The 13,271-nt window shown below is 40.8% G+C and overlaps 1 protein-coding gene across 5 annotated transcripts in view; it reads left to right on the forward strand.

Annotated features, from left to right (window-relative positions):
- Positions 1–11,322: 11,322 nt before the first annotated feature.
- LOC101607061 (nebulin related anchoring protein) overlaps positions 11,323–13,271 on the forward strand; it is an 82,678-nt gene continuing 80,729 nt past the window's right edge. For all 5 annotated transcript variants that reach the window (XM_004659320.2, XM_004659319.2, XM_045155554.1 and 2 more), the window contains exons 1-3: positions 11,323–11,394; positions 11,711–11,805; positions 12,502–12,589. In XM_004659320.2, coding sequence (XP_004659377.2) covers positions 11,323–11,394; positions 11,711–11,805; positions 12,502–12,589 — 255 coding nt within the window. The remainder of the gene's footprint in view (positions 11,395–11,710; positions 11,806–12,501; positions 12,590–13,271) is intronic.

Raw genomic sequence — 13,271 nt, forward strand, 5'->3', positions numbered from 1 at the left:
CTTAAATAGACCTATAACAAACATGGAGATCCGAGCAGTTATCAATAATCTCCCAACTAAAAAAAGCCCAGGCCCGGATGGATTCACTGCTGAATTTTACCAGACTTTTAAGGAAGAGCTAACACCATTGCTTCTTAATCTTTTCCAGGAAATAGAAAAAGAAGGAATCCTACCAAACTCCTTCTATGAGGCCAGCATCACCCTGATACCAAAACCAGGCAAAGATAGAACAAAAAAAGAAAATTACAGACCAATCTCCCTCATGAACATAGATGCAAAAATTCTCAACAAAATATTGGCAAACAGAATACAAGAGTATATCAAAAAGATCATTCACCCTGACCAAGTAGGCTTTATCCCAGAGATGCAGGGATGGTTCAACATACGCAAATCTATAAATGTAATACATTACATAAATGGGTTGAAGGACAAAAATCACATGATCATCTCATTAGATGCAGAGAAAGCATTTGACAAAATCCAACATCCCTTCATGATAAAAGTCCTACAGAGACTGGGAATAGAAGGAACATATCTCAATATAATAAAGGCTATTTATGACAAGCCTACAGCCAACATATTACTAAATGGGGAAAAACTGGAAGCTTTTCCACTAAAATCAGGAACAAGACAAGGGTGTCCACTGTCTCCACTTCTATTTAATATAGTTTTGGAAGTCTTAGCCATAGCAATAAGGCAAGAGACACATATAAAAGGGATACAAATTGGAAAGGAAGAAATCAAGTTATCATTATTTGCAGATGACATGATTCTATACATAAAGGACCCTAAAGACTCTACTAGCAAGCTGTTAGAGCCGATCAAAACCTACAGCAATGTAGCAGGATACAAAATAAATACACAGAAATCAGTAGCCTTCGTATATGCTAACAACAAACACACAGAGGATGAAATCAGAGAATCACTCCCATTCACAATTGCATCAAAAAAAATAAAATACCTTGGAATAAACCTAACCAAGGAAGTAAAGGATCTATACAATGAGAACTTTAAAACACTCAAGCGAGAAATTGCAGAAGACACTAGAAAGTGGAGAAACATCCCTTGTTCCTGGCTTGGAAGAATCAATATCGTGAAAATGGCAATCTTACCTAAAGCAATCTACACATTTAATGCAATCCCTATCAAAATTCCAAAGGCTTTCTTCATGGAAATAGAAAAAACAATCCAAAAATTCATTTGGAATCACAAAAAACCTCGAATATCTAAAATAATACTGAGCAACAAAAAAGAGGCTGGTGGTATCACCATACCTGATTTTAACCTATACTACAGAGCCATAGTAACAAAAACAGCATGGTACTGGCACAAAAACAGACATGTAGATCAGTGGAACAGAATAGAGGACCCAGATGTAAGCCCAAGTAGCTATAGCCACCTGATATTCGATAAAAATGCCAAAAATACTCATTGGAGAAGAGACAGCCTCTTCAGCAAATGGTGTTTTGAAAACTGGATAAATATCTGCAGAAGGATGAAAATAGATTCTTCTCTCTCGCCATGCACAAGAATTAAGTCCAAATGGATTAAAGACCTTAACATCAGACCGGAAACTTTGAAACTGCTAGAGGAAAAAGTTGGGGAAACCCTCCAACATATTGGTCTTGGCAAAGACTTTCTAAATACAACCCCAATTGCTCAGGCAATAAAACCACAGATTAACCACTGGGACCTAATGAAATTACAAAGATTTTGCACCGCAAAGGACACAGTGAAAAAAGCAAAGAGGCAACCTACAGAATGGGAAAAAATCTTCGCCAGCTATATATCTGATAGAGGATTAATATCTAGGATATACAAAGAACTAAAAAAGTTAACCAATAAGGAATCAAACAAGCCTATCAAAAAATGGGCTAAGGAGCTAAATAGAGAGTTCTCAAAGGAAGAAATACGAATGGCATATAAGCACCTAAAAAAATGTTCTACGTCACTAGTCATCAGGGAAATGCAGATTAAAACTACATTGAGATTCCATCTCACTCCTGTCAGATTGGCCTCCATCATGAAAACAAATGATCATAAATGTTGGCGGGGATGTGGAAAAAAAGGAACCCTTCTGCACTGCTGGTGGGAATGCAATCTGGTCCAGCCATTGTGGAAAACAGTGTGGAGGTTCCTAAAGCAGCTAGAGATTGATCTACCATATGACCCAGCTATAGCACTCCTAGGCATATATCCAAAGGACTCATCTCATTTCCTTAGAAGTACATGCTCAACCATGTTTATTGCTGCTCAATTTATAATAGCTGGGAAATGGAACCAGCCTAGATGTCCCTCAACAGATGAGTGGATAATGAAGATGTGGTACATTTATACAATGGAGTTCTACTTAGCGGTAAAGAAAAATGAAGTTATGAAATTTGCAGAAAAATGGATGGACCTGGAAAGTATTATACTAAGTCAGGTAACCCAGGCCCAGAAAGCCAAGCGCCACATGTTCTCTCTCATATGGGGATCCTAGCTACAGCTGACTGGGCTTCTGTGTGAGAATGAAAATACTTAGTAGCAGAGGCCAGTAAGTTGAAAAGGAGACATAAAGGGTGGAGAAGGAAGGAAGGAGGATACTTAATAGGTTGATATTGTATATATGTAATTACAATGATTGTAATGGGGAGGTAATATGATTGAGAATGGAATTTCAAACGGGAAAGTGTGGGGGTGGGGAGGGAGGGAATTACCATGGGATATATTTTATAATCATGGAAAATGTTAATAAAAATTTAAAAAAAAAAAAAGTGTTTTCATCCTTAGCCATCAGGGAAATGCAAATTAAAACTACTTTCAGATTCCATCTCACTCCTGTCAGAATGGCTATCATCAAGAAAACAAATGACAGTGAATGTTGGTGAGGATGTAGAAAAAGGGGAACTTTTCTACACTGTTGGTGGAAATGTAGTCTGGTACAGTCATTGTGGAAATCAGTGTGGAGGTTCCTGAGACAGCTGAAAATAGATTTACCACATGACCCAGCTATAGCACTCCTAGGCATTTGTCCTAAGGACTCTTCTCACTGCCTTAGGGACACTTGCTCTACCATGTTTATTGCTGCTTTAGTCACAATAGTTAGAAAATGGAACCAGCCTAGATGTCCGTCAACAGATAAATGGATAATAAAGGTGTGCTATTCTATTTAGTGGTAAAGAAAAATGAAATTATAAAATTTGCAGGGAAATGGATGAACCTGGAAAGGATTATACTAATGAGATTATCCAGGTCCAGAAAGCCAACTGTTGCATGTTTTCTCTCGTATGTGGATCCTAGTTACAAATGTCCAGACTTGTGAGTGAGTTGGAGTAAAAATCAGTAGCAGAGGCCAGTAAGCTACAAAGGGTTATAAAGGAGGTAGGAAAGAGACGGACTTAAGAGGATGATACTGTATATATGTAAGCAGATGGACAGATTACTGAAGATGAAATGGCCTAGGTGAGGTGAGGGGTTGAGTAAAAGGAGTGTGGGGGGAAGGTTAATCAAAATTCAGGATAATGTGAATAAGCCACATGATAACCTACTTTTTTGGATAATGGCACACCCAGAAGCCATAGATTGTTACTCGAGAAATTTCAGTGCCAGGGATGGGATACCTTCCAGTGAGTTATTGGCCAGGGATGTCCCTGATGGCTGCAAAACATTACAGGCTCCTGCCAAGGCTCTTGGTTTTCCACCAGGAATAGATGATAAGACCCTATTGCTATAGGCTTCATATGACTGGGCCTGGGCTGCAAGGTTACTGAGAAATCAAGCTGGGGCTAAACTGAAAACCTTCTCCCAGTAGAGCAGCTGAAAATAGCTAGAAAAAGCTGCACTACATGCAGCCTTATGGGAGACAGAAGCTATCAGTGGTGAAAACAGTGGACACTGCAAGCCTCAAGTTTTGCCAGCCAGGCCAAATGAGCCTACGGGTGCAGTAGTGACATGCCTGTTATAGGGGAAACCAGCTGCTCTCTAATTGTACTGGAGACCTGCTCTATGGCAAGGGATACATTCCTGGGACTGAAAACCTAACCAAAAGCCTATGGTCATGAGCATTAGGAGTGTAATGCCTGCTCTTGTCTGGCTAAATGCATATATTATGCTCACCAAACTGCCTTGTAGGCACTTCACTTAATGTTCATATAATGGTTAGAGAAGCTTCTCTTTTCAGATTGTGGTGACCACTGAGATGACCCAAAAGCCACCATAGTGCTGAGAAGATGTGATGGAGGAATGTTCAGCACTGAAACATCCCTATCACACCATCCAAGGCTCAGCCTCCATTGCAGAAGAAGTGGCAGAAACAACATAAGAGCCAAAGGAAGGATAGGATTGCTTACAGCGTGAATGACCAGGAAGAAATTGGCCGTGATATCCATGACCTTGCAGTGCCTGGCACTACCTTCACAAGACCCTCATAATAGGAGAAAAAGATGATTTCATTAAAATAAAAGAGAGACTAATGGAGAGAAGCAGGGAATATTATGGAGTGTAGATTTGTGAAAGGGAAAGTGGGAGAGGGGAGAGAATTATCATGGTTTATTGTTTGTAAGCATGGAAGTTATCAATAAAAAGGAAAAAAAAGTCCTACAGAAACTGGGAATAGAGGAATATATCTCAACCTAATATAGGCTATTTATGACAAATCTACAGCCAACATAATAGTAAATGGAGAAAAACTTGAAGCTTTTTCACTAAAATCAGGAAGAAGACAGGGTGTCCACTGTCTCCACTTTTGTTTGATATAGTACTAGAAGTCTTGGATACGGCAATAAGGCAAGAGACTCACATGAAAAAGATACAAATTGAAAAGCAAGATATCAAATTATCATTACTTGCAGATTAAATGATTCTACACATAAAGTACTCTAAGGATTCTATCAGCAAACTGTTAGAAATGATAAACACTTTTAGCAATGTAGCAAGCTACAAAATAAATACATAGAAATCAGTAGTCTTCCTTTATACTAACAACAAACATGCTGAAGATGAAATCAGGGAATTACTTCCATCCACAATTGCCTCAAAAAAATAAAGTGCCTTGAAATATACCTAACCAAGGAAGTCAAGGATCTCTACAATGAAAACTTTAAAACACTCAAGACAGAAATTGCAGAAGACACTAGGAATTAGGAAGATATCCCATGTTCTTGGACTGGAAGAATCAACATTGTGAAAATGTCAATTTTACCAAAAGCAATCTACACATTAATTGCAATCTCCATTAAAATTCCAATGGCATTCTTCACAGTAATAAAAAAAATCCTAAAATTCATTTGGAAGCACAAAAATCCTTGAATAGCAAAAACAATTTTGAGCAACAAATTAAGGCTGGTGGTATCATCATACCTGATTTTAACCTATATTATAGAGCCATAGTAACAAAAACAGCCTGGTACTGGCACAAAAGCAGATATGTAGATCAAAGGAACAGAATAGAGGACCCAGATGTAAGTCCCAGTAATAATAGCCACCTGATCTTTGACAAAAATGCCAAAAATACTCATTGGAGAAAAGACAGCATCTTCAGCAAATGGTGTTGGGAAAACTGGATATGTATCTGTAGAAGGATGAAAATAGATCCTTATCTCTCTCCATGTACAAGAATTATGTCCAAATGGAACAAAGACCTTAATATCAGACCTGAAACTGAAACTGGTGGAGGAAAAAGTAGGGGAAACCCTTCAACATATTGGTCTTGGCAAAGACTTTCTGAATATAACCCCAATTGCTTAGGCAATAAAACCACTAATCAACTACTGGGACCTCATGAAATTACATTTTTTTTTTTTTTAACAGCAAATGATACTGTGACTAGAGCAAAGAGGCAACCTACAGAATGGGAGAAAATCTTTGCCAGCTATACATCTGACAGAGGATTAATATCCTGTAACATCCAGGATATACAAAGAACTAAAAAAACTAAATAATAAGAAATCAAAGAGCCCAATTAAAAACTGGCTATGGAATCTAATACAGAGTTCTCAAAAGAAGAAATACAGATGGCATATAAACATCTGAAAAAAAATTCTTTCATATCATTAGCCATCAGGGAAATGTAACTAAAAACTACTTTGAGATTCCATCTCACTCCTGTCAGAATGGCTATTAGCAAGAAAACAAATGACAATAAATTCTGGTGAGCATGCGGTAAAAGAAGAACCCTTCTACACTGTTGGTGGGAATGTGGAGGTTCCCAAGACAGCTAAAAATAGATTTACCATATGACCCAGCTATACCACTCCTAGGCATATATCCTAAGGACTCACACACTACCTTAGAGATATTTGCACATACATGTTTATTGCCAGTCTACTCACAATAGCTAGGAAATGGAACCAGCCTAGACATCCCTCAACTGATGAGAGGATAATGATGATGTGGTATGTTTATACAATGGAGTTTTACACAGCATCAAAGAAAAATGATATTTGTAGAGAAATGGAAGGACCTGGAAAAGACTATACTTAGTGAGGTAAGCCAGGCCCAGAAAGCCAAGAACCAAGTGTTCTCTCTCATATGTGGATCCTAGTTACAAATGTTTGGACTTGTATGTGAGTTGGAATAAAACCCAGTAGCAGAGGCCAGTAAGCCAGAAAGGGGGCCATAAGGAAGGGAGGAGAGGGGAGGAGTTAAGGGGATGGTATTTTATACATGTAAGTAGATGAACAGATTACTGGGGTTGGAATGCCTTAAATGATATTAGGGGAAGAGATTGAGTAAAGAAAGGGTTGGCGGAGGATTAATCAAAATCTAAGAGGGTATGAATAAGCATATGGAAACCTATGTTTTGGACAATGGCACACCCAGAAGCCATAGATTGTTAATAGAAAATTTTCAGTGCCAGGGATGAGATACCTTCCAGTGAGTTGTTGGCCAGGGAGGTCCCTGATGCCCCTAAAACATTACTGAGCATTGCCAAGGCTCTTGGTTCCCCCAATAGAAATTGAAATAAGATCCTATTGCTGAAGACTCCACATGCTTGGGCTGCAATGTCACTGAGAACCTTGCTGCAGCTGAGCTGAAAACCTCCTCCATGTAGACCAGCTGACAGAAAGGTGGAAAAAGTTACACAGTTTGCAGCTCCATAGGAGAGAGAAATCATCAGTGGAGATAAACAATAGTGGACACTGCAAGCCTTAAGTTGGGCCAGGCAGGCCAAATGAGCCAATGGGTACAATAGTGGCATGTCTGTTATGTGGGAAACCAATTGCTCTGTAATTGGACTGGAGACCTGCTCTGGGGAGGGAACTCATGCCTGACATTGACAACATATGATGGAGCAAGTCATGAGCCCTATAGTTGTCATGCCTGCTGGTGCCTGGCTAAAAGCATATATTATGCTCACCAAACTGCCTGGTAAGCACTTCTCTTAATGCTCATACCCATCTATTAATGCTACTCTCACTTTTGGTTAGAGAAGCTTCTCTTTTCAGATGGTGGTGACCTGTGGGACAACTCAAAAGGTACCATAGTGCTGAGAAGAAATGACAGAGGAGTGCTCAGCACTGAAATGTCTGTATCATACTTTCCAAGGTTCAGCATCCATTGCAGAAGAGGTGGCAGAAAGAATGTAAGAGCCAAATAAGGGTAGGACTCCTTGCAATCACTCTCCCAGACACAAAATGCCCTGGATATCCATGACCTTGCAGTGCCCGGCATTACCTACATAAGAACAGCATAATAGGAGGAAAAAATGACATCAAAATAAAAGAGAGATTGATTGGGGGGAGGGGATACAATGGAGAGTGGGTTTGCAAAGGGGAAAGTGAGGGGGGAGGGAGGAACTATTATGGTTTATTGTCTGTAATTATTGAAGTTGTTAATAATAAAAAATAAGAATAAAAATAAAAACTTCAGAAAGAAAAAAGAAGCAGCTGGCCCACTTTCACAGGTCCAAACAGAGTGAGAAAAGCTACAAGCCACCACCCAAAAGCCACACCACAAGCAAAGGCAGGCACACTCCTGGAACTCCAGGTAGAACTCAGACACTTTGCATATGTTTAGACTAGAATTCTAAACCCACCACCACACCTTAGGGCTGGACCCTAAGCTCCATCTAGCCACATCTCCTCCAGCCACGTAGCTGGAAATCTATGAAGCTTTGACAAAACTCCTGAATCTATTGGGGGACATTTATTCAAACTACTGGACTTGGGATCACAGGTTCAGGATATTCTAAATACCATACTCCAATGTGGTGACAGTTTCATGAGGTTTTTATATTAACAGAACAAAGAAAGCCATCATTCAGATTTTCAAATACACTGGTGGGAAACATTCGGTAAACATGGTACAGCAAAGAGGGACATCTCGGCTACAGGGCTCAGATGCTACCTGACAATGTCTTAGTCTTTGGGTGGGTGGAAGCTAAGGGGTGCGTTTATTTTACTTGATGTTCATAAGGGTGTTAGGTCAAATACAGACTCGGGTAATAAATGGCTACTTAGGGGCTAAGTGAGCCCAAGATAATTTGGCTCCCAATAGGTGACATTATACCTCACCACAATCACAAAAGTGCTGTTTAATTAAATTATCTTTGTGGGAAACTGGGGAGATTGCTCAGTGGTTAAAGGTACTTGTTTGCAAAGTCTGAAGGCCCTGGTTCAAATTCCAGCATCCATGTAAAGTCAGATGCACAAACTGGTGCATGCATCTGGAGTTCATTACCCTGGCATGCCCATTCATTCTCATTCTCATTCTTGTTCATTCTCTCTCTAGTGTGTGTGTGTGTGTGTGTGTGTGTGTGTTGGAGGTAGGATTTTTCTCTAGTGCAGGATGACCTGGAATTCACTCTGTAGTCTCAGGGTGGCCTCAAACTCACAGTGATCCTCCTACATCTGCCTCCCAAGTGCTGGAATTAAGGGCATGTCCACCATTCCTGGCTAAATGAAATATTTTTTCTTTCTTTTGTTTTATTTTGTTATAGAGAGAGTGAAAGCAAGAAAGAGAGAGAGAGAGAGAGAGAGAGAGAGAGAACTGGCACTCCAGGGCTTCAGCCACTGACATCTAACTCTGGATGCGTGTGCCACCTGGTGGGCACCTAGTGCAACCTTGTGCTTGACTCATCTTTGTGAACCTGGCTTGTGTGGGATCTGGAGAGAGATTGGAGGTGGGTCCTTAGGCTTTGCAGGCAAGTGCCTTAACTGCTAAGCCATCTCTCCAGCCCACAATAAAATATTTTAAAAATTATCTTTGTAGGATATTTAACACAGATTCCCTCTTCCCCCTCAAACTTCAAGTCACAGTAAAGATTTTCCATCAGTGAAATAAACTCTGATTCCTCAGCCTTCTAAGACTGGGCTGGGGGAAGTTTGTTTTTGGCGATTTGGGGGAGCTCTGACTCCATTCCCAGGGGGAGCTTGAGACGTCTGGTCCAGAGCATAGCATCCAGGGTTTCTGTTCCCGCTTGCCCAGGCTGGTGTCAGTGCTGTGGCCTGGATCCTGCTGAGCCTGGAGCTGCTGTTTTGGGTCCCTTCCTTGTGCAGAGAGGGCGACCTTGTGCCCCATGTACAGTCGAGTTCAGACCTCAATTTCCCTTAGTCTCTTCTCTATTTTCTTTGCAGCTTCTTTCTCTCCTCCGGCTGTCCTGGCAGAACACAAAAATACCACTGATTACTGTTTTCTCTACCTGCTGCGGACACCCAGCCTCAGCTCAGAAAATTGAGGCCGAAGGTTGCAAATTGATTGCTTGCTAGAAAAATATTGCCCATGACCCGGTTTTTATTTTTAGTCCCAGTGTTTTATTTATTTATTTATTTATTTATTTATTTAAGGAATTCCATGGGTAAATGGAGCTTTCTAACTTCAGTGTTCAGAGCGCTTGGCAATGCTGAGAACAGCGCCCATGCTGACCATAGTTGGTTGGCATTGCGGAGTGTTGAACGCTTTGGGTGGAGAGTATTTTCATCCCCGTGAGAAGCTCTTGCTGTGACGTATGGCTTCTCACCTGGCCTCTGTAAGCCTTCTGGTGAGAGCATTAGGTCTATTCCACTCATTTTCTAGAAGCTTACTGGGCATATCTGAAGTTCCACGCCTTCTAGACCCTGGAGCTTGTGCGTGTGTGTGTGTGTGTGTGTGTGTGTGTGTGTGTGTCACCATGAACTCAAGTATTATATTTCAATGGTTGTGTCACGATTTTTAAACAACATATACATTAATGTTCAATGTTTTGGGTGGCAATAAATACCACAAAGATCGCACAGCAGGTGGCTGGAGGGGAGAGGGATGAGCTCCTGGGGCGGGGCCCAGCGGAGGCGTCATTTTGCAGAAGGTATGTTAGGTGACTTGTACACAGAGACTGAAGGTGACAGGTGCTTTACCAAGCCAGGAGGACAGATTTTTTTGTGATCAGGCCACCCCTGTTAAAGCCTGCGAGGAAGGGAATGAGCAGAAGGGCCTTTTGGGAACATTCTAAGAGAAAAAAACAGCCTCAACACCCAGCATTCCAGTTTGTTCTGATGTTTTGGAGTCCCAGTAGAAGCTGAACACAAATGAATCTTTAAAATTTCTAGTTTCACTGTTATAATATTGCCAAAGTTGGGCTGGAGAGATGGCTTAGTGGTTAAGTGCTTACCTGGGAAGCCTAAGGACCCTGGTTCGAGGTTCGATTCCCCAGGACCCACATTAGCTAGATGCACAAGAGGGCGCACGCGTCTGGAGTTTGTTTACAGTGGCTGGAGGCCCTGGAATGCCCATTCTCTCTCTCGCTCTCTCTGTCTCTTTCTCCCTCTGTCTGTTGCTCTCAAATAAATAAGTAAATAAAATTAAAAATAATTGCCAAAGTACAAATCTGATGTTTACCTTTTTCAAAGAGTGAATCAATTCTGTTTTACCCTCATATTTTGGGGAGCTGTGTTAGAAGTTAGTCATCAGATGCTCGTAGTCAGCTTTTCTAAATCCACTCCGCGGGGGTGTGGTCATTCTTTTGGTTCTTTTCCTGGGCTATGATCACAGCTAGCCTTCAACTGTTCCACGCAGCCTGATCCCACCCCAGGATTTGGTCATCCACACAAACATGATGTTGTCGTGAGTTCACTTTTCTATTTACAGAAGCATGTCAGCTAGAAATACCTCCACCTTGGTTCCCAGACGCATGCGTGCCCAGTGAGTTGCCAAAATAGTCCCTTGAGTAAGAGGCAGCTTTAAAAGCCAACCAGCTGCTGATACCAACCCAGAAGGTCAGCAAAGGAAAGTGGAAGTTGGGTTCTGAAGGATCAAGGCGCACACAGGAGTTTTAACGGAGGTGGGGATCCGAGTGACTTGTCTGGGGGGTCCTCTTTGTAGATCTTGCCTGCTCCCTCTCTTCATCTTCTGTCTTCAGACTCCAGGATGAACATGCAGGCTTGCTCCAGGTGTGGCTATGGGGTTTATCCTGCTGAGAAGATCAGCTGTATAGATCAGGTCAGTGGACAAGTTCTCGGGCATGGGAATACTAACAAGCACGGGACATTTATCTTCTTGCCTATGAACAGAAGGAGGTGTTTTATTTTGAACCATAACAAGATGTGTTTTCCTACCTTTATTAGGTTCTGCTGGTTTCTAGATCTTTCACGTTGCCATAAGAAAAAGAAAGTTTCCTACTTATTTAATATATTATAGTCATGTGGGGGTTTTTAAATTTTAGCACCATTTTATCTCATATTTTTACTGTAAGATATAAGAATCCTGAGTCTAGGAGAAATAGGTAACTGCCAAGTCTTCTCTGTATGACTTGCAGATATGGCATAAAGCATGTTTTCACTGTGAAGTCTGCAAGATGATGCTGTCAGTTAATAACTTCGTCAGTCACCAGAAAAAGCCATACTGTCACGCGTAAGTGTTTGACACCCTGGCCACAACCCCTGGATGTTTGGTCCCTTTTCAACATGTATCCAAACCAAAGATCAGATGCTCCAGGAAATGCCTTTTCCCAGGTGTTTGTTTGTTCTGAAGCACTGAGGAGACCTAACATGAGGTTTCTTTCAATGCCCAGAAAATTTCAAATTTTGCATAAGCAAAAGACCAAATCTACCCACTATTACAACATGCATGCCAACTCATGAACTGTTCAGAACAATCTGACTGCCACAGATATGCATATACACAGCTTCAAAGTTTTCTTTGAAGTAATTGTTGCTTTCAGGTGATCATATCCAGTTAAATTTAGCATTTTTAGGTTATACAATATATTGAACTTATTTGATTTGAGATTTTTTTTATTAAGATTCATTGCCTGGGGACTGAAGAGATGGCTTAATGGTTAAGGCGCTTGCCTGTGAAGCATAAGGACCCACAAGGTGTCACATACACAAGGTCACAAATGCGCACAAGATACCTGGAATTCAATTGCAGTGGCTGGAGGCTCTCTCTCTCTCATAAAAATGATTTATTGCCTAGAAAATTGTGAAATCAATTATGACACTTTACACTTATCAATTTGCAAAGGTGGTTGTGCTTTTACCAAGAGTCAGCCAGTCATCTTGGATGCAGTGCATTTCTCATTTTGGTTTATTTCTGTTCTTCTTGCAGTCACAACCCCAAAAACAACACTTTCACTAGTGTCTATCACACTCCAGTAAGTCTCAATGTGAAGAAGTCTGTGGGAGCCATGGGTGGGGTAAGTCACTTAATTTTTTGCATTTCGAAATAGCCTTTAAAGAGAGTCCTTTGGCTCAGACACCTGTTGGTTTTTAAGTGTCTCTATCTATATATGATTGTTTGTTCCGCCACATGTGCACTCAAAGTGCCCTTAAGGCGACAAATGTTGCTCTTTGTTCTCCTTCAACCATAGCGGTCAATACACAGGGTAACTTAGATTCAAGATTTGAGGTCTTTCATTCTAGCTTAATCTTTATGCCTGGACAGATTTGGATACAGTGGTATTAGTTTATACAATAGGTCTTGCATACATTAGATACTTACTAACACATAAAACAAAATTTGCACTGTTGGAAAATATCACAGGGCCCTTCTTCTCCTTCTTCTGTAATATTTAGGTACATAAAATTAAAGCCTCTCAGTTCTACACCTGCAGTCTCCCTGAATTCAGTAATGTATTAGCCAGTGTTCTCTAGAGGAACAGAACTGATAGAATGAATTGTGTTAAAAGGGAATTTATTGGATTACTTCATGGCAGCCCAACAATAGCAATTTGTAGCCCGGAAACTCAAGGATTCCTCCTTTAGTGAATTCTCCCTGGAATGGAAGCAACCTCAGAGACCCACTCATGAGGAATATCTGTGGATTCCCAAGCAGATCAAGTTGACACAAAACTTAACCATCATAAGTTTGCCTGAAAT

Source organism: Jaculus jaculus, chromosome 1 (assembly GCF_020740685.1).
Source record: "Jaculus jaculus isolate mJacJac1 chromosome 1, mJacJac1.mat.Y.cur, whole genome shotgun sequence".
Taxonomy (NCBI): Eukaryota; Metazoa; Chordata; class Mammalia; order Rodentia; family Dipodidae; genus Jaculus; species Jaculus jaculus.